Source organism: Mercenaria mercenaria, unplaced genomic scaffold (assembly GCF_021730395.1).
Source record: "Mercenaria mercenaria strain notata unplaced genomic scaffold, MADL_Memer_1 contig_1779, whole genome shotgun sequence".
NCBI lineage: Eukaryota > Metazoa > Mollusca > Bivalvia > Venerida > Veneridae > Mercenaria > Mercenaria mercenaria.
Window position 1 is genome coordinate 5,738 of NW_026459782.1, and position 23,129 is coordinate 28,866.

The window sequence follows — 23,129 nt, forward strand, 5'->3', positions numbered from 1 at the left end:
CAAATTTTGAAAAAATTCTTATTTGTACACTCAAGTTCTTTAGAATGACATAATTATGATATTAATGGCATTGTCACACATTTCAAGAAAGATGATGGAAGAAACCTTGTTACGTAACAGTTGAATCTTTAAGGTCAGCATTACTTCTTCCGCATTGAGTATACGTACGCACTGAAATAGGCACACATTGAATGTACACTATTAAACCAGCCTAAATTGTACACTCAATGTGTGCGAACATCTAATAGGGGCGATTAAATGTTGGTGTTATCTTAAAACAGAAAATGCAACTGGAATGGTTTTCCTTCAGTATATTTTAATATAGCCATACAGAATACAAGCAAACATCTTATGTTTTTATTTCAAAGTATAAACCCACTCCGGATTGAATGGCGGCGCAGTTCCATTTGTAATCAGTACATCATAACCTAGCATCTGAATCGCAACCTTAAAAAGAAGACTGTAAAAATAAACGCCACTGAAGACGTCAGAAAGCTCGGAAGCTCCGCCTACTGCAATATAGTGTTTTTTATTATATAAATACCGGTATTATACTTATCAACATGTATTATAATTATGGCTTTATGGAATGACTTCATTTTAACTGATAGATTTTTGAAGTCAACAGCGATACATAATTATGGAGCATGTTAGATTTTGTTTGTAAATATTTTAGAATGTTTTTATTTGGGATCATAATTGAAAATGATACATGTAAAACATTAGACTGGCATAGCTGCTGTAGTGACACATGTCATAAAAAACATTCTGAGCTGTGCAGTTATGTTCTTCTGCGCCCATATTCATCAAGGTTTAAAGCCTGAACTGTTTCGTTTTGCTCCGGCATTGTACAGTATGCTTCGATTGCAAGGAAGCATTGCAAGACTGTTTATTTTGAAGTTAATGTTTGCTCCGCAAAATTCAGAAGTATGAATATGCTACAGACAGTTATGTTAATTAAATACAGTTGAAACTTGATATCTCGAACTTGCGTATCTCAAAATTCCGGCTATCTTGAAAACATTTTTCAAGTCCCGTCCCGCCCCCCACCCCCCGCGCAAACACGTGCACAAACTATTATTTTAAATCAAATTTTGGCTATCACGAAGTAAAACGCTCGATCCCTTGGAATTAGAGATATAAATATTCAATTGTATTTGCCATTCTAAAGTCCAAGTTTCAACTTTAAAGGTCCAGTTTTATTGGCAACTGAAATAACGACCCCTTTGCATAGAATGGTAATTTAGGTTTGAAGCATTTATTTGCCTTTTTATTCATTTAAACACATGTAGGCGCGTAAAAATATAATAAGACGACAATTAGAAACAAAATGATATGAATGTTTCTCATTGCAGAGTTGGTGCAGCCGTTCTGCGCAGGCGCGGAATTATTATCCATTGGAGCGCACGGCAAAATTACTCATTTTTTTGCATGTCCGCACGCATTTAGTGTATCAAATGCATAATATACTGACTAGAGGTTAGGGTTAGTATCACCATGGTTACAAAATAGATACATTTAAGATGTTTTCTTTCAAATTTAGTTAATCCGGTATATACCGGAGTCTGTAATATATCACAGGTGCACCAACTCTGTATTTAGTCACAGCCAAATGATATACCTCCCAGGAGTTCCCCTTACAGGACCAAAACACTGCAATCAAACTGCTAATTAAGTTGTTACCATGGCTGAATTCGGCAATTGGTACACCTCTTTGAAGACTTGAACAATGATCCATGACCTTAAGGGAGAAAATGAATATTCTTTTAGAAGAACACTTCATTTGAAATATGCCTTTCTATCATCTTCAAAACTAAAAGCGAATTTGAAACCGGTGCAGTTATAAAAAAAGAAGATGAGACGACTTGATATTCAGAAAATTGTGACTATTGAGGCATTAGAGGCAATATTATTGCAAAATTGAAATAGTTTTTGGTTAAATATCCCTTTTAACAGACAAATTAATATTGTTTTGCACTTAATGCATATGTGTTCCTAATTCTGTGACTGAAAATGGTAATTATTTGTAAGTAATAATTCTTACATGTTATATTTATATATAGTTAACACTCAGTTTTTGATATCAAATTGCTTTCAAATCTGTTCTGTTATGGTACAAATAGAAGTAAATGTAATCGGAAAGAGCGATTAAGGTGTTAAGTTTCGTCCTTTATTCGATTAAATATGTGCGCAAAACTTGTCCTTAACAGGAGGAAATTTGACAGTTCTAAACAAGCATTGCAGGTTGCCGGTGAAAGCAAGAATTGAGTTCAAGATACTTTCTTTCATGTATAGTTGTCACACTGGCAGAGCATTATTGCTTACTGAATATATTCCTAGCAGACAAGGTTTGAGATCGTCTGAAAATTCTGAATGTCGTTACATTGTTCCATACAACAAGTGCAAAACATTCAATGATAGAAGTTTCTGTACTACTGGTCCAAAACTTTGGAATGAACTGCCGCCAGAACTACGCAAAAGTAAATCACTTGAGACACATTAAAACAATCTAAAGACACTGTTTTTCAGAGATTTCGCGGCATTGTTTTAAATAGTTTGATAACTGTTTATTATGCGAAAACAGCAGGTGATAGTTCTTAAATTTTTGTTAAAGGTTTTACATTTCAACATTTTTATTTCAAAGGTTTGTTTGATTAAAAGCACATGTTGGTACAGGCTCTATGGGTAGGGTAGTGTGCAGTATTTCTTTTTAAATAGTATATGATGGCACCATTAAGCGCGGGGTTTGAACCTGTATATGCAGCCCGTCTGGGCGTACCATGTGATGCTTTAAGCACTGGTATTCGCAATAGGGGTAAAATGACCTCAAGGGGAGGGGTGCGGTCATGACTTTTTGTTAAAATAGGGCTGATATTATTAATATTGTCATTATTAATATTGTTATTATTATTATTATTATGAACAACGCCATTGAATGTGTCATTGTATAAAAATAGGCGTTTAATCAAATTATTCAGTTTCAGTTTCATATTAGAGGTTACAACAATCCATGTTCACACTTTTCAGTGATGCTCTTAAAATGATGAAGCAATACCACTTAATTTTTGGCATTTTTCAACAGACACTTAAAGCTATTAATATAATGTTTTATTTTTTTACAAGTAGATCAAACTCGTGCGCGTCCTTTAATAGCATCATCTCTCTCCCCACCACCGTCGAACTCAGTCATCGTAAAATCGGTATCTTCATAGCTTAATATTGTTAAGCTGTTTTAAAACTCTCACCTTCAGATTTGGCTTCCATCTGTTCATGTCATTGCTAGGAAGTGTACAAGCTTCTAACAATAAAGCCTCATTACATGCGTGCTTTCCTTGACAAATTTTGGCATCAGGATGAACAGCAACCGTACGCTCTCTTATGTGTCGTTCTATCATTGCCACGTCACATCCTGTTAAAGATACCATGAATAAAATATTAACATCAAGAAAAATATAAATGAGCCGCGCCATGAGAAAACCAACATTGTGGTTTTGCGACCAGCATGGATCCAGACCAGCCTGTGCACACGGGCTTTTAAAGCCTACTGCAATTAAAGAAATCGTTAGCGAACAGCATGGATCCTGACCAGACTGCGGCTCATATATTCGGAGCTATGATTCCGTTTTTAGACATGAACCTGACTAAGAATACACTGAAAGAGTGGTATCTCCTGCACAAGAATTTGTAAATGACTTGGCTAAGCCAGGATCTCAGTCAGCACAGCCATTAACACATATAAGCTACAAGGAAAAAGTCACCATCATCAAGGCCCTAACGAGACTAAAGTTAGAGGAAGATGTTTTTCATCTCCTTTATCGGTCGAAACAAGTGATGCTGGTCAGGCTTCGCTACGGCACAACAAGCTCAATGCTCACATGTACAAGAAATACAGACTGGCACCACCACCAACCTGCCCTTAATACTTGATAGTGTGACTGGGACTTCAGTGTTATAAAATGCAGAAGCGTCTGATGAAGACTTACTGAAAATGTTTATCGTGTTGCTCGCTAAACTTGAGTATAATTATACTAATAAAAAAGTTCAGGTGGACACTTTACATAGACACTTTAAACGTGTGTACATTGTGTAAACTTAACAGTCATACAGTGTCCTTAATTTTGACATCTATGATTCTTATCAAAAATAGAATGAAATAATACTCGTAATATGTATGAAAGCACATACGTCTTATACCATTATCAAATCACAACCGCTGTAATATGAACAAACTTACTTGCATGGCACGCCTTTGTATTGCATTGCTCTGTGTCTGTAGAAAACCCCGAGCAACCGGCACCTTGATTCCTTGGAGTTGGATTTGTGCAATACCTTGATCTGTATCTAATTCCCGAACCACACGTTAAAGAGCAGCTGCTCCACCTTGCCCAATGAGTCCATCCCACGTTAACAGTTACTGAAAAAAGTACAATCAATGTACGGACGCTCTAAATTTACGTCCTTCGTTAGGAAATTTGATTAATTTAGTCACTTGTAAAATCGGAAATGAAAGCAAATCGTTATTTTCATTTGTAAGCGTAAAGCAAATCGTTATTTTCATTTGTAAGCGTAAAGCACTCTAAGTTCAAACCATATGAAGAATAATGCCTATTATTATCGAAATATACTTTATGCAGTTAAACCATTTGCCTTTTTGATTTGCAGTCTGCTAAGAAGAGCAGTTCACTACTTTACTTTCAAACCCCATGATTATATTAACATCGAGTACTACGAAAAACGGAAGTTTTATTTTGCTTTGGATTAGATATGCAACCCGTGGAAATATTCAGTTTCATGATCTCCATTTGTGTAAACTTTGTAACTATTTTAACCAGATTATAAACAAGGCACCTCATGGAAAATGAGCTGTTTTTGGCCATACATGTTTTGCAAACTTCTGTCATGGTACGAATGTTATTGAGAACGAATGGCTTTTCAACGTTGTCTGCAGAATATCGAGCAGAATATTTAGAAGGCGTTCAAAAATGGAAACCTTTCAAATTTAACCAAAATAGCAGACATCTCCATTTAGCATGTCTTCGAGTAGGCTACATATTTTCACAACCCTATAACACAAAATTTCATTATCCAGACAGTCAATAGAATTTGTTGATCATCACAAACAGTTAGTCTTGACTCACTCTGTCATCACATTTAAAATGACACCAGCGTATCGAGAACATATTATCCACCTCAGAAGTGTTTAAAATAATGCGTGCACTAAAATTTGAATTAACCCTTACACTACTAAATTTTTATAATAAACTTGTCTATCTTTTAATTTGGACAGTATCATTAACTGTTAAAAGGGATGCTTACCAAAAGATACTGACTGAATGGCGAACAGTGCAGACAATCCGTGCAGGCTGATCTTGGTCTGCACTGGTCGCAAAGGCAGAATGTCTAATGGCCAGCAGGCTAAGGATTAAAGTTGACTTAACCTCATACAATATACAGTTCGTACATGCGCCCAGTATTTGAATAAGCTTAGGATGTTTGTGACAGGTGCAGAGTAAATTAAACGTAATCTTTGGAACAATTTCACAGTCTGTTTGTTTGTTCTGGGTTTAACGCCGTTTTTCAACAACATTTCAGTTATGTAACGACGGGCAGTTAACCTAAACAGTGTTCCTGTTCTCCGCAAGTAACTGCCAACTTCCCCACATGAATCAGAGGCGGAGAACGAATGATTTCAGACACAATGTCTTCTATCAAATCGTCACCGAGATCATACGCCCCGCCCGGGGATCGAACTCACGACCCCGCGATCCGCACTATCCCTATTGAGCTAAGCGGGCGGGCTATTTCACAGTCTGACTCAATCAATTCACTTATCAAAGAAGTTGGCTGGCTTTCTCTTACGGATAGACGAACAATTCAAAACTTAAAAAAAGTCTTCTTCAACAGTATTTAATGGGTATTTTTCTATATTTTGTTTCAGAAATAACAAATTATCCATACTTTCGTGTAAAGTTTGAAAGAAGTTAGGCTCAACCCATTTGCTTTTGATATTTCAAATTTTTTTTTCTGTGTATTGTTTTTGTTTGCTTTATATAAAGCAATGAATAATAATTACAATATTAGAATCTGGTCCATAGCTAGAATTCAGCACTTACTCTCCATAGAATGGGATTATATAATGTGTTAGAAATGAGTATGGCTATATATCAAACTTTACAGCCTCTATACGTTTAAGAAATAACTTAGTAATAAGAAAGGCTGCAATGACACTCGGCTATTTCCGTGCGATTACGCATTCTCGTTAGACTATTCGGCATTCTTCGGACGTAAATTTAGCTAACGCGCACATAGCTTTATGTAAAACCCAGAGAATGCTGAAATCATCTAAGGAAAATACGCCATTTTCCGATACATTACATCAATATATTCAAAACTCGACGAGGGTGTTATGCGTCTCGCGGAATAATTTACAATGATACCATCCGAGTGAATTACAGTTGAAACTCGATATCTCGATCTTGCCTATCTCAAAATTCCAGCTAACTCGAAGACATTTTCAAGTCCTGTCCCGAAAACACGTGCAAAAATTTCATTTGAAGTCGAATTTCGGTTATCTCGAAGTAAAACGCTCCATCACTTGGAATTCGAGATACCGCGTTTCAACTCCATTTTGCTTTGATTACATATTTATGTTATATAGTAGATCAACTTTTATCGGACTTTTTCCTGGTAACTCCAAGTAGCTCAACATGACGTCACTACATGGAAGCACATTTTCAAAAATAAACGCTAGAAGAACAAAATAAAAGCAAAATTCAATTCTTTCGATCTGCAGAGTACACCAAAACTTGACAAACCGTTACCAGGGCAAGGATTAGAGTTACAAGTGGTCATATCGGTAGCTGGTCCATAACACTGCCATCCGTTATTACTTGGCGCTGGATTAGTGCAAGATCGTGTTCTGGTCGAAGTCCCAGTGCCGCACGTGCTTGAGCAGGTACTCCATCTCGTCCATGACGTCCATCCTCCGTCAACTGAAGATAATTTAAAGTACTGGAAATTTTGATTTTTTTTTAAATATTAACTCAACAGTCATACATAAGCTGCATAGTAAGCTTTATTTACGCTGTTTTTTTAAATATCATTATTTCGAAACATATTTTAAAATTTTCTCTTTGGTTAACGTTACATTTGTGCACCAACAGACCGTTTTACAACTTTGTTATGGTATGCGTAAGAATTTGAGACAAAGTTATTACGTCAAATTCGCAGATATTGCCAAAGCTGGAAAAAAGCAAATATTTTCACTTCTCAAAAACTCATTAACTTTGAATTGTGTTAACTCCTTTAAGTCACAATGGAACCTAAAACGTCAATATTGAAGGTCAAGGTTAATATCGTGCGCGTGACGTTGTTTGTGACGTCACGTTATGAAGTTCTTTACTGGCAATATTTTGAATTTTATAGGCTAGAGAACGAACTTACACAATTTATATAAATAGGCTTACGAAGAAAAAGCTCATTAGTTATACATCGAGAACTGACTTATGTAATTGTTCTTGCACAAATTCAATAATATTTCGCTCCTAAAGTCGCGCAGTATCTCCGCAACAAACCTCGTGCATATTTAATACAAATCTAATAACCTAATATTATTATCACACTTAGCAATTTCTTATGAAAAACTGATAAATAATCGACTTCCAAGTAAGCCATACTATAGTATTTAGATTATGTTGATAAATGTTATACTAATATATGGCTTTGTAAAAAGAAACAAATGATACAAGCAAATTCGATGAATTGGTATCCCCCGTCGAAGAACAGATGTCCTTAAGAGAGCACAATCAAGTAAGAAATCTGGAACGTGGGTGGTGACGGGTAAAAGGGGGGTGGGGGGGGGGCAACTTCAGATGTTGATTTCATGGAAGGTTTGAAAAATTAAAAAGAAGGAATGAAAACAAATTGGGAGGAGGGGGGTGACAGGGTGAGGGTTCAAAACTTCACATGTTGATGATCAGGGGAGTTAAGACGAGCTGTCGCAGCACCAGCAAAACCGCAGGAAAATCCTGCCTGCCCCCAACAAGGAGATTCAAATCCCTTACTTCCCTCTGTGTAAATCATGATTTTCTCTGACCAGTACCACCTTATTTTGTCAGATTCCTCCAATAGCCTACCATTTAACATATTTATTTTCTTTCTTTCCAATAATTATTACAAACGGAAGGTTAACAAGAGATCACAGTGTGATCTTGGCGCCCACCATTGAGCCATTTTTGAATGTTCCAAATTTCAAGACTAGCTGAAGGTCAAAATCAAGGTCAAAGTTCATTTTGGTACACAATGCTACTGCAGTACTACTAAAGCCATTTTAGCAACTACTGGTACTGCTACTGAATTACTTGGTCAAAATTGGGCGACTACTGTTACTGATACTGCATTACTGTCTCAAAAAAGTGGTACTGGTACTGCAGTACTCAACCAGTACTTTGTTTTTGTTTTTTTCTTTGTTGTTTTGATTTTCAAAAAATTGTATTATTTTTATGAAATGGTGCCTTTATAACTTAGCATCTAATACATGTACATGCTGCCTTTAATATAATTTAGATGTTATGCCTTTAAGCAATCATATTTATTGACATGACTGAAGCATATATCACAGAACAGCAATTATGGGATAAACCTGTTTTGCTGTTGAATGTATAATAGCAATATAATAGCAATCCTGCACTGATTTGAGCTGTCATCAATAAAAATGAAATGGTCAGTTCGCTCAGTTTTCAGTATAAATAGTAAAGTATAAAGAGTAAAGTAACTTATTTTTTGTATGAAACAGTCATTGCTGGACTCTCTGGATATGTGGATGTTTTTTTTTCTGAATTTGAAAATGAGCTTTTCAAACTACCGGAAAACACAGAGGGCACGTTCAAAGCAAAATGCTTGCATTGCCCTTCTGAAATATCTGGATCATTGAAGGTGTCTTCTAACTTCATCAAGCATTTGAAAGTAAGTAGCAGATTTTACATATTGAATGATTTGAAATATTTAATATTGGCACTGGCAGTAACAAATATCAATGAAATGTCATAACTTTATGTTAACATCCCTTAGACATTGTCTGACACTGTGACAAAACAATACAATATACAATAGAAAAAGGTGTTAATAAGAACAATGGATGCATATCACTTGAGTTGTATTCACAGATATCTATTATGCACATAAGTGTGGTAATTAACTGTATTGTTATCTTTGCATAAGAATGCTGCCACCCAAAACAAACAAACACACACGCCTTTGTCTTCAATGAAGTTTGTCAATCATGTTTGCTTTTCAATATTACAGTGCAAGCACAGGGAGGAGTATATGATGACATGTACCAACAAAACAGGTGACGACCAAAAGACAAAGAAATCCCAACCAGTAATAACATCATATGCTCAATCGACTGACACAGCTAAATATGGTGATAATCATCCTAAACAGATGCAGGCGATAGATAAATTAGTGGAATATATAGAAGGGGATCTGTTACCTCTATCTACTGTTGAAAGCCATTTTTTTCAGACATTTGTTGGGTGTTTGGATCCCAAGTTTTCAATGCCAGGCCGTTTCAAATTAACTAATAGTCTGATAAAAGAAAAAATTGATCAAATAAGAAAAAGAATAACAACAAACACGCACACAGCAAACTATATCTGTTTCACCATTGATCTATGGAGTAACCGCCAAATGAAGGCATTTCTTGGCATCACTGGTCATTACATCAACAATTGGGAAATGCACTCTGCCATGATTGCTTGTAATAGATTCATCGGCCGACACACCGGTGAAAATATTTGCAATGAGTTTGACGAAGTTGTGTCAACTTACAATTTAGAGAATAAAATAGCATGCGTCATATCGGATAATGCCTCTAACATGGTTAAAACATTTAAAGTGGACATTCCAGGTTTCAAGAATTCCCTGGATGGTGATACAGAGTCTGACACAGAGTGTGATGAAACTGATGATAAAGTTGGGAATGATGATGAAAATCTTGAGACTGTTGATGTGGAGTATGAATCCTTCTTTCCAAAGCACTTAAGGTGCTACGCACATAGCCAGCAACTAGTCGTCCGAGATGCTTTCAAGAACTGCGGAAGAGAACTACAGAAAGCACTTACGAAAGCTGCTTCCATTGTTAATCATGTAAGAAGGTCAATAACAGCAACCGAACTACTTCAGGGGGAGAAGCGTTTGCAGACGGCAACAGTTACAAGATGGAACAGTCAGCTGATAATGGTGAGATCGGTTCTGAGGGTCGATGCCAAGAAGCTGGAAGAAGTGAATGCCCCAGTCAAGCTTACTTCATTTGAGAGAAAGTTACTGAATGAGCTCTGTGAAGTGCTAAAGCCATTTGAATTTGCCACAACAATTGTGCAAAAAGAGAAGTCTGTGTCGGCAAGCTTAGCGATCCCCACAACATTGCAACTAAAACAGAATCTGAAAGAACTGAAAAAACACAGCAAAACTAGAACGCCAAACAGTAAAGTTCATAGACATCCTAGAGGAATCTATTGATTCTAGATTGATCAGATACGAGCAGGAAGATGAGTACGTTTTTGCCACAATGCTCGATTCACGCTTCAAGCTGGACTGGTGTACACAAAACTTCTCAAAGCATGAAGATCTTCTAGTGTCCAAGCTTCGGCAGACTTCCGTGACCGAATGTGAAGAAACATCACCACCTAGAAAGGTTTCCAAGGGAGACTTCTTCAGTTTTATGGATGTGAGTAATTCTATATGTATCATATACATGTAATTGTTTCAATTGATTTCAACTATTCAATGGAATCTAGCTATATAAGGGAGATAAGTTATTCTGATAGTTGATTCATGTGTCATATTTGTATTCTTCTGACTTTTACAAATAAGCATCTGTGTTTCAGGATCCACTGAAGTATTGGTCCAGCCACAGCAAAGTTAGCCCGGGTCTAGCAGAACTTGCCTCAAAATATCTGACGATTCCATGCACCAGCGCCCCAGTAGAGCGACTCTTTTCTATAGCTGGCAAGATATTTCGGCCAGATAGGTTGCCGGATGAATGACGAGACATTTCATAACCTTATAATGATCAAATGCAATTCAGAAGCTAAAAATGCATAAAAAGTTAACAAGTGTGTTGAAACTTTAAACATGAATAACTATACATAAAGTGCTGTGTTCAAGGTTAAACAAATACATAAATGATATTCTCGCACTAATGTAATATGCACTAGATTTAAGTTAGAAATAAAATAGCTGAGAAAATGTAATGTTTTATGATGAGTCAGTTTATTGCAAGTACCCATAACAATTGACCTCAAGAAAGTACAGGTACTGGTACTGCATTACTCGTAAAATAAAAGTACTGGTACTGCAGTACTCAGACAAAATTTAGTACTGGTACTGGTACTGCATTACTCTTAAAATAAAAGTACTGGTACTGCAGTACTCAGACAAAATTTAGTACTGGTACTGGTACTGCATAAATGTGCAAGTACTGGTACTGGTACTTCAGTACTATACCCCTAGTACTGCAACAAGCCTGTTGATGATAAACATTGATGGGGAAAAATGTTTTGGGTGGGGGGTGGGGGTGCATGATAGGGGTGGTGGTGGTGTCTGGGTGGAGGAACGAGGTGGGGGAAGGATACAACTTTGCATGTTGATAAATGCTCATGGAAAGTTTAAGGTTTAAAAAAAAGGAAAAAGGAAGAAAAAAGGGGTGGGGTGACCAGGTGTGGGTACATAACTTCAAATGTTGATAATAAATGTTCATGGAAAAAAATGAAAGAAGTTTAATGAAATTCTACCAATTGATTAGTCTGTTATGTACAAATAAAATTATGTGGTTTTTTAAACAATTAAAGTATAAGAACTCTTTTCTTAAGAGATCCTGACGAAATTGTGTGTGCACAACCACATTATGGTGATCTAAACTCAATTAAATTTTCATAGTTCTAGGTCAAATATGTCACAAGTTATGAAGCAGAAATTGCCATATTTATAGTACCCTATATAGTTAACACAAGAAACTACTAAGGGCCATAACTGGTGTTTCTAGGGCAATCTGACTGAAACTTGACGGGCTGCATTTCCCTATAGTGGAAAACGTGTATAAGAAGTTTTATTTAAATGTTCAAAACCACTTCCTAGATATGGCTCCGGACGGACGGAAAGACGGACGGATGGACAGACACGGCCAAAACTATACCCCTCCGCCTTCGTCCGGGGATAAAAATATATGTTCTTATTTTACGCCATTTCTTTATAACAAATGCGAAGATATTTACTGGGATATTCACAAAAATCTGACACGTTGACGCAAACTCAATTGTAAGAACGTAGTTACCTTGACAAGAATTGTGGCTGCAAGTCTTTGTGTCATAAGCTGGTCCAAAACACTGTGCCCCATTGTGTTTTGGTGCTGGATTAGTGCAAGAACGAGTTCTGCTCGAGCTTCCGGTGCCACAGGTGCGTGAACATGTGCTCCATAACGTCCACGATGTCCATCCCCCATTAACTAATTAAATCATAAGGATACCCGACATAATTTCTACATTGCGTTAACTTTATAGTTTGAAATTCTACCACTTAAAAATTATACGTTTTGAAACTGGAGTTCTATTTCGTCATCTGCCCAGTATACGATTATTGTATTTATTTCATACCTATATAAATTTAACCAACAGTGTTTTCTTTCTGTCACGTGTCGATGCAATAGAAACTACTGTAATATTTTACTGTGGGATTTTAAATGTATTTACGGTCATTAGAAGTATAAACAGCAATGTCTGACACCTGCAGGCCAGGAAGGTCATATTTTTCTCGTATTGGACCAGAGTCCAAAGTATCCATATTCTTAAACTCTTCCGATTCCTTATGCAAGGAGTCGATCGGGATTATTTCCCTTGTATATTGCATTTCGCCTGCGGACACCAGTAAAATAAAAACTGCGGTAACTTTCTTGATTCTAAACGAAACATATGTGTGAGCAATCGATTGTTTAGTTAGAAGTTGTTCTTTTATGACGGTGGTTTCTGTTAAAATATTGATGAAAAGTTGTATTCATTTTTTGGCGATTATGTGATATAGAAATATTTGGAATCGTTTCCAGACGTCATTTAAAAATGTGTGATTTATCAGTGTTGGCTATTATACTGAATTCAACTGGACTCGCCTCGTCCAAATATTGGTTATTACTGCTGTGTACTCGTCCATTAAAATTCAGAATTGTAGTAAGCACTGTTGAATAACCTCTGATAATCATAGGTTTGATGCGTGTGATTTAAAAAAAGTCATTTCTTAATTTTGGTATTACACAAGTGCAACAAAGCTTAGAAGTTGACGTCATTTTATTATAAGTATATGAGACGTTGATCGAATTGACTTCGTTTATAATAGGTAAAGAGAAAATAATGTTTGATATTTCAGTAGGAAAAGCTAACATGTGATAAAAACAATATTGCATTAATTTTGTGTTTTTCTATATTGAAATCATAAGACTCATTGAATAAAATTGATAAAATGCCCAGCAGAGCCTTGCATTTTACTATTTCATTCAACTCGCTTACTAATAATAAATTCAAGATGGAAAGACACTCATGTATCATCCTCATCAATACAGGAGAAATGTAACTTATTGTCTCCAGAAACCACCTGATATCAATAGAATCTTGGGGCGAGAATAACAGTGTGGTGCATGCATCGCGCAAAGTTAAGTTTGTTCGGACATATTCGGTGCTAGTAAAGAAGTAAATAACGTGCAGAAAATGTCATCTCATTTTTCAAATGGAATATAGTAACTAGGGACAATTTACAAGTTCGTACACTGTCAAAATATTGTATATAGAAACATGTGCTTGGACTAATGTCTTTAACTTAAGGAGTCCTTTGTTTACACAAAACGACCATTACACAGCTTGCAGAAATGTATTTTTTTTTCTGTAGAATAAATATTACGTATAACACTTATTTTGATGTTACATCGACACAAGCAAATACTATATTGTGACTTAAATATTAGATTTGTGTTTTATTTTGTCTCAAAGTTCAATCATTGTATTACAGAAGTATTTGCATGTCTACAAGTAGATGTGATACGTAATCGCATGCGCAGCTGCGGCATTGTTGTTCATTCATGGTATGCAGTACGTACCATATGTACTCTTATAGATGCCACACATACATGAAAGAATTAAACAATTTTACTTGGACATAGGTTAGTGTTGCAGCTTTGAGTATCTGTAGCTGAGCCAGGACACTGAGCTCCATTGTTTTGTGGCACAGGATTAGCACAGGATCGTGTTCTACTTGAGTGGCCTGTGCCGCAAGTTCGTGTACAGGTACTCCATGTCGTCCAAGACGTCCATCCCCCATTAATCTGTTGAACTGTGAAGTAGGAAGATATTTAAATACGGTGCACTGGTAACTGGATCAAATTGTGTTATCAAAAATAAAAGGACAGAAGATCCAAGTACAACAGGCGCTTCAGATCTTCTTATGATCGTTATAGGCCGACCCGTAATTGGACTAAATGTTGTTACTTTCTCTAGTCCTTTTGGGTCAATTTTAAGTAATGTTATACTGTTCCGCCTCTGTTGGTGCTAGTTGGAGTGAGGGATGTTGCGCATTCTATTAACTTTCATGACCAGGCTCAAGTTAGACTGTTTAGTTTCTTTTGTAGTGTTCTTTATAGTTAATTGGCTTAACATTTTAAAAAAAATATGTTATAATTGTTTTATTTTTTAAAATATTCCTATCACTCATATTTCTTTTGATTATCATTTCTTTGTCTGTTTCTAAAGGGAATATAATCTCTTCCAGCCAGTCTGCTTGTTAAGACATCATTATATTACAGTGATTTACTGTAAACAATTCTAGTTTCGTTTGTTTGTTTTAGGTTTCACGCCGTTTTTTTCAATAGTATTTCAGTTATGGAACGGCGGGCAGTTAACCTAACCAGTGTTCCTGGATTCTGTACCAGTACAAACCTGTTCTCCACAAGTAACTGCCAACTTCCCCCATATGGCACAAAGGTGGAGGACGAGTGATTTCAGACACAATGGCTTTTATCAAATCGTCAGGGAAAAAATATACCTCGCCGGGGATCGAACGCATGATTTATCCATGTCCGTAGAATTTTGTTTCGTATGTCTTTATACGGATAACAAGAGCACCCTGATGGTCATAGATCGCTCTCAAGATGTCCACACCTCTAAAAGGTGACAATTCTGGCATACCACATGTGGAGAGATCTGAGATACATTTCTGCCAAATTACCTTGATAGCTGATCTAAAGATTTAGAGGAGAAGTTTTTTCAAGTTTCCTTACAGCAATATAGACAAAAAACTAACCATGGCCCATGGCGGCCATTTTTATCACGCAAAATGACTTGGGCCAGCATTTTCTTTCCAGATATATTTTCTTTCGTTTAAGCTATATAAACATATTGAAAAGTTTCACGACTCTGGTGGACATTGTTTTCATGAATCTGAATATTTTGAATAATTGTGTAGGGGACACTATTTCTGTAAAATGCTTTTGAAATCAGCCAAAACGGATTCTCAAATGTCCCACTTTAGCTTTATATAAAAAACTGCCTCACTACATTTTAAGTGAAGAAGAATTATCAGAAGAAATCTGTTAAAGGATCACCTAAGGAACTATTATTATTTTGAAATAAGGCTATCAGTCTTTTGCACGAAACTTTTCAAAATTTTCACTTTATCAGGAAAACCTCCTTTGCTCCGACATCAGTTTCAGCTACATAGCGGTGTGATGTAAGGGAATTTAGTAAAGGATCAACTTTTCTAAAACTTACATTGGAATCAGACTTACAGTTTCTGGCAAGTTAAGATATGAAAACTATAAATGAGCCGCACCATCAGAAAACCAACACAGTGCATTTGCGACCAGCATGGATCCAGACCAGCCTGCGCATCCGCGCACTCTGGTCAGGATCCATACTATTCGCTTTCAAACCCTATTGCAACTGCAATTAGAGAAACCGTTAGCGAACAATATGGATCCTGACCACACTGCGCGGTTGCGCATGCTGGTCTGCATCCATGCTTGTCGCAAATGCACTATGTTGGTTTTCTCATGGTGTGGCTCATTTATAGTCCTTCTCTCTGGCACCAAAGCTTTTTCAATGTTACAGTAACGAAATGATCTGAATGAATTGAGAATGCAGTTGCCCTGGGAACATATCATTGAAATTATTTTGAGATCAGGCCAGTACTTTTTGACAAGAAGTCTCTCAAACTTTCCACGGTATTTGTTCTGTATAGAGAAATTCTTCACAAACTTTAGTTTAGCGGCTATGAATTTGTAAATACTAGACTAAGTTCGGCCTGAAAGATATTAGTAGAAGGTCAACCAAAAAATATTTCAGTTAAATTATAATGAAACTCAGCTTGCCAAGTATTTCATGACAAAAAGTGTCTTACGTTTTTCATTTCGGTTGCCGTGGCAGAGTTCTGCACAGATGATACACATTTGAAGACAGAGGAAAGTTTGTTTGTTTTGGGTTTAACGCCGTTTTTTCAACAGTATTTCAGTGACAGAGGAAAGAGAAGCACCAAAGAATGTACTCACCTTTGGCCTTTTGTGCTCAAGTGAGCTAAAATGTACTTCATTTGAGCTCGTTACGAAACATTTAAACTGTTTTCATATTGCATTCATATGAGGCTTTTGTGTACTAGAACAAACTGGTTTGTATCGGTTTACAACTTTTGTGTTACTTTTTAAAATAATTTACCCCCAGTGCTTTCCTTGTTATAAATTTAAATTGAAACTTGATCTCACCATACGTACCTTGTGAATCGCAAAGCTTCCCTGTCCATCCTTTATCGCATGTGCATGTATAATGCAGTCCATGGCCGGAACATGTACCAAATGCGCATGGATTGAATAAACACATCTCTATTTCTGTAGGATTGATTTAAAGTAGTCGAGTTTGGAATTTGCGCTGATTTGACTGACTTCATGATACTTGTTACAGTATGATAATATCAACATTTAATCTTTCAGTTTTGTTTTTGGAGGATGAAATTCGTTGATCCTAATTAAAGAAGATGCAGTTTATGTAACGCTAGTATTAGAGATGAGTTTCATTGTATATTTGAATGTCATATTAAGAAAAAGACATTTTCTTAAATCTGAATATTATACACGGCCAACTGTAATCAAGATTAACAGTATAATGAATAAAAAAGCTTGTGAAGGGAATTAATACTAAACTTATGTAGATGTCTAAGTGGGTATGTCTAAAATGCCACATTGATGTATTCTATAATGTTACTTATAGGATAGACTTAAGTAAAATGTTATTTTCTCCTGATAAGCATATATTAATTGTATAAACAATCACCACGTTTTCTTATCTATTATTGTATAACGATTACTTGTTTCTATGCAATTTTATTGCCTCATTTATTGACGTAATAAATATATCACCTCATGTTGTCATGTACTTTAACTTAGAGAAATAATATAAACTGAATATAACTGATACTGAAATAGCCCTGTGAGTCAAATAGAATGTATATTACATTATTAATTTGTCTAAATTGTATACTTACCCTTATTGCATAATTTCCCGGTGTATCCTTTGTCACATGTGCATGTGAAGTTTATCCCATGACCAGAGCACGTGCCAAACACACATGGGTTGAGCAGGCACATGTCAATTTCTTTGACAGCGTATGAAAGGAGAAACAATTGATAAACTATAGTTTCAAATGCAAACAACTGAATCAGACAGGAAAGTTTAAAATGGTACTTCTTGGCATATAAAATAAATGATTCAATAAGAAAATTAGAGAGCATGAATTGGACCAGATATATTGAAAATAGTTACAACGCTATACGGAACTGAATCCGCTCAGATATTTAACTCGTAATCTCTGTATCAAAAAATATTGTCTCGTCATTCTGTGCTATGTGGCGACCTCCTGCAGGCTGCAGAATGCTAAATCTGTATAAGGCTATAGTACGTTTAATGGATTTGGTGTATCTTACCACATCTTTGGTGGGTAGCAAGTACGAATTGCAACTAGCACAATGACATAGGTAATGCACCTGTCAATATTTTGCCCACCCGGGGAGCGGCGGGCATACACGGGACTTTAGACAGAAGACCATTCCCTGGGAATATGACAAACATTTGATGTACCAACCAGGCTCTATGGTGGGATTTAGACAAAAAAGGTTGTCTCTAGGGTGGGGATTTAGACAACAAAATTTTTGAAATGTCAAATTCCCCTGGGTCAGTCCGCCGCTCCCCCGGACGGGCAAAATATTGACAGGTGCATAACACGAGGAAATGAATTCATCTTAAACATAGTTACAGAAAGGGAAAAATAAGATTCACTTACACCAGTGTGCGATACCAGTGATTTACTAAGCCCTTCCATGCCTGTGGTATAATCATGACATTACGTCTTTATCTGATTTTTTTTCTGATATTATTAACACAAATAGCAAAACAAAAATGACTTTAATGGTACACAGAAATGATAAAACTGATCAAAAGAGATATGTAACCTTTCTCGCAGTTCCTTCCAGTTGCACCATGTATACATTTACAAATGTATGTGTTCATAGCCGGGTATGGTTGACATTGTCCGTGTATGCAAGGACTGGATGCACATACGCCTGGAAATTTAAAAGTACCGACAATTCTTTCAAGGAAGTGTGGCTTATGATAGGCTCTGTTTTTTTAAACGTAATGAGGTCACAAAAACTACATATATTGTAAATTTTTACATGTTTATCCGTGACTCAGAAAATTGGTTACTATACTACAGTCATCATCATGACCTCATGAAACGAACATAACATATGTTTTCAAAACTTAGGGGCCTATTGCAAGTAAGTTAAAAGATTTTATAATCACATGGTTCGTAGATCCAATCTAATGTATAGCAGTAACACTGTAAGAAGGTATATAAAGACATAGAACATAGTTTTGCAGACTAATAAAAGATTAGGTCGGATAGCGTCAGAAAGGAATCTATCAGACATGTTCTGAACTTGCATCATTGGCCTCAAATATTGCTCAAAAGTGCTAAATGCTAACTTCTAGAACAAAAGTCAATGTGTTATCAAGCATTTAGCAAGGATCAGTTCACTTGTAGGTAAATTTTGTATGGAGTTTATTCTATAATACTGTCTAAACATGTTGTATGACTTACTTTGAAAAATCAAGTTTGCAAGGCAACTGAATATGAACAGTTTTGTATGGTTATTTTAATACTGCAAACATTTTATAAAAAAAAAATAAGCCTCTAAAATAGCATAGTTTATCTGATAGTTGAACCTAGTTCGAAGCCAGGGAAATAAAATATTGTCAATGTAGAAATAACCTGCTGGAGTTACTTCCCTCTGCCTCGGTTTTCCTCAGTGTGGCTACGGCGCTGGATATGTTTATATCAGAATATTCTAGGCGGAAAGCTAGCTAGACCAACTGACCCCTACCCCTCCTCCCACCCAGACAGTGACAGATATATATGTAAATACGAACAAACATAGGGACGGTTAAAGGAAATTTATGTGAAAGTACACGTTGATATGTACGTGATATTCACAACGACCCTCTTAGAGTTGACCTAACAAAATATTTCTGCGAGCAATATGTAAATTCATTTTAGTAAGAAATCTGTTTTCAAACAGAAAATGTTGTCCTTCGCTTGTAAGGTACTACTTTGCAAACGTTTGTGCCTGCTAATGATTTATTGTTAAAAGGTGCTACACTATCTTGATTATTTTTGTTTATTTCTATAATCTTTTAATCTGTTTTAGTAAAATATTGAAGTAGATTTATACTTAAAAGTAAAGTGCAATTTTTGTTTTTAATTTGCACTGCTACGGTACTAGAATCTACATTAATTTTCATTGTCAAAGAATATGAATGAAAAATGATAAGAATTTATTTCCTAAAGTATACATCAGTAAAGATATAGATGTATATAGAGAATAATAGGTTAGTGCCGTAGATGAGAAAGTTTATCTGGCGAGGCGGAGGAGGTTATCGGATGAGCCGAAGGCGAACCTGATAACGTCCGGAGCCGACCAGATAAACTTTCTCCATCTTAGGCACTAATCTATTATTCTATTTATCTTGTCATTACTTCATTTTCCGATATTTGGCAACTTATTTTACAAAAATTAGTGTGCGACAACCATTTTAATGACGTCATATTCGTAATGATGTCACTTATATAATGACGTCATCACCGACCAGTAATATGGTTACAATCGAAACATCACAATAGCTTCTTCGTTTTTGAATGAAAACTCATTATTTGACCACTCATTTTCTTAGTTCGGACCTTTCCAACACAATGGTGATGGTTTCAATGCAAAATTACTTATGAAAAGAATATCGATCATAAGATCACATGATCAACTGACCGTATATCACTGGTCACGTGTCAACTGACGGTATATCAAGAAAGATATACGGCACCCTGGTATCGGGTCGATAATACTGCAAGTGACAGGATAAATATATTATCGACGTGAGATCTAGATTTTATCCTCCATCATAATAAATTATTCAAATATAAAAGAAATCTAGAAATTTCATCGAACTGTTAACGTGCTTTTCAACATAGATATTCGGTGTGCCCAATCACGTGATCACGCTACGTCATTTTGAGCTCGAAAGTGAATGCGGAAAGGTAAACAAAAAATATAGATTTAAACTAAATGAGGGCGTAAGTTTTTTTTAAATATATATTGTGTTAATATCACGGACATGATGTGAAACCTGTTTGAAAGTGTTACCCCCGGTACTACGATTTCCCCCACCAAACCCTTCTCGTTTACACTCTATTTCTGTTCAACCACTTTCTACATTGTGCGCTCTGAGGTGTTCTCACTGCGAGTCAATTGAACAATAATAGCATTAAAACAAGAACGAAAGATATCCACAGTGACCATCACTAAAACTCACAATATCACATGTTTGACGTCGCGGCACTGAAATAAAGCCATTACATACATTTGATCATACACTAGTGTAATAAAGCTTTGACGTCGACGTCGTTTATATATCGGAGACGTTGTGCGAGTTTACTTGGTCTATAATATGTAAGGAAAGAAGAACTTTCAATGTTTCAACAGGAAAATCATACATGTGATAAAACGAATATTACATTTGTGTCTTTCCACATTGAATTGATTAAACTCGTTGAATGAAATTAATAAAATGCTCGGCAAAGACTCGCATTTTATCATTTTATTTAACTCGTTTAATAAATTCAATATGAAATGACACTCGGGTAATACCCTATGTATATCTACACATAACTGCCTGTCTTTTAAGTTGTTTGCAACATATTTACCTGGCTGTGTTGGGGGTGGTCTAGTTGTAAAAGACCTTTTCGTTGCATAGCCTGCGAAAAGAAAAAGACAAAATGAATGCACTATTACTGGGCGGATTATAACAGTCTAGTTATCTTACAATGCTATTGTACAAAAGCATGTTTTCCTGTACATTGTGTGAAATTAATGTTGTTGTTACTGTGTTATGAATCCACTTATTTTATCTAAACTTACTGTGAATGTTCTGCATTTACAGTAACACATATTTCAAGAGTTTTCGTGGCCGAGTAGTTATGGTCGCCGACTGCAAATACTTGCCCCTTACCGATGTGACTTATGGAAGGTCGATTGTTTTACTCAGGTGTCCGCTTCCACCACCATCAAAGCTGCCTGTCCGCTAAGCTCAGTAGGTAAGAGCGTTGTTCGGTCGTGAGTTCGATCCTTGTGCGGGGCGTATGTTCTCCTTAAATATATTTGATAAACGACATTGTGTCCGAAATCATTAGTCCTCCACCTCTGATTCCTTTGGGGAAGTTGGCAGTTACTTGCGGAGAACAAGTTTGTACTGGTGTATAATCCAGAAACACAAGTTAGATTAACTGCCCGCCGTTATATGAACGAAACACTGTTGAAAAACGGCGTTAAACCCAAAACAAAATATAACCATATTGTGACGGTGCGACGTTAGACTAAAAAAATGTTCAAGAGTTTATAATATCCGGTATTATGTATCAAATGTTTATTTCTTCTTTCGTTTGCTTTAATGTAAGTTCCGAGGAACGAATTATTTTAACAACGAAAACCATATCTTATATACCAAGAATATATTTATGGACCTACCTTTCTAAGATTTCCCAAAGGTGCTAACCTTCTAATTTTCATAAATGACCCTTAGGCTGCATAAGACTTTCACTTACCGCATGATAGAGTTAGCAACACAATGACAGCTACCATGAAATCTTTTGCAGCCATTTTGGCTCTCGCATGTATCTACAAAGAGGAATTATGCGTTGAGGGTTTAAGGTAGCAATCGGCAAAGTACGTTATGTATATTCGTTTGCGTGTTCGGCAAAATACGTTTTATACAGAAAGTCACGTGAGCGTTTAACTTTATACGCACGTCCGAAGAATGCCGAAATAAATACGTATTCACACGGAAATTGCCGAGTTTTATATAAACAGGGCCACTGCCATAAATCCAGGCATATATGTTGCTTTTTTAATTAGCTGAGATATTTGAATTGCATGCATGAATAAATCTGTAGATGATTCGATGATAAACAAGAGCTGTCTAAGGACAGCAGCGCTCGACTTTTCAACAGATTTGTCAATTAAGTGAGTATAAAAGTAAGAAAAAGACATAACTCTGTAAAAATGCAAAGTAGATATTTGGAACATGTGCACTGTCTTTTAGATCATCAGAGTTAACTAGTGAGTAAAGTTTCAAACCATTCCCATCAGTGGGTACTGAGATGCCAGCTTACGTAGATAACTCAAGCAAAATTTGCAAAGTCAAAAAAGTGGGATTATTTTGTAAAACAACAAACTAGAGTTATTGGACCTGTGCATTGTAAGTCAGTTTATCACAGTGAATAATTGTGGAAATTTTCAATTAATTCCCAAAAGTGTTTACTTACAGTTTATAAAAAAGTCATACAAAAAAAAAAACGGGACGCGAACACCAACGTCGGCGCCGACGCACGGATGAGTCCGAAAGTTCTACCTTTTCATCGATTAGGTTACTTCAATTATAAAAATCGTGCCTTGGTCCAGAATACCTAAAATGGATACAAATTACGTATACAAAATATAA

General features: G+C 36.1%; 1 protein-coding gene across 1 annotated transcript; it reads right to left on the minus strand.

The window, feature by feature from the left end:
• Positions 1 to 303: 303 nt before the first annotated feature.
• LOC123528245 (hemicentin-1-like) lies at positions 304 to 22,302 on the minus strand. The gene is made up of 12 exons (XM_045307972.2): positions 22,234 to 22,302; positions 21,337 to 21,387; positions 18,533 to 18,643; positions 17,569 to 17,679; positions 16,802 to 16,915; positions 14,194 to 14,373; positions 12,335 to 12,505; positions 6,822 to 6,992; positions 4,235 to 4,414; positions 3,246 to 3,409; positions 1,622 to 1,741; positions 304 to 447 (listed from the first exon to the last, which is right to left on the minus strand). Exons 1-12 carry the CDS (start codon positions 22,286 to 22,288, stop codon positions 358 to 360), a joined length of 1,518 nt encoding a protein of 505 aa, XP_045163907.2. The 5' UTR covers positions 22,289 to 22,302; the 3' UTR covers positions 304 to 357.
• Between the last annotated feature and the right edge of the window lie 827 nt (positions 22,303 to 23,129).

Bases quoted from the DNA above. Each gene is read 5' to 3' on its own strand.
- LOC123528245 (XM_045307972.2), bottom strand. From the start codon at position 22,288: ATGGCTGCAAAAGATTTCATGGTAGCTGTCATTGTGTTGCTAACTCTA. The intron at 18,644-21,336 runs GTAAATATGTTG...TTAAATTTCCAG, and splicing joins ACCACCCCCAACACAGCCAG to GCGTATGTGCATCCAGTCCT. The intron at 16,916-17,568 runs GTAAGTATACAA...TCAATCCTACAG, and splicing joins CGGGAAATTATGCAATAAGG to AAATAGAGATGTGTTTATTC.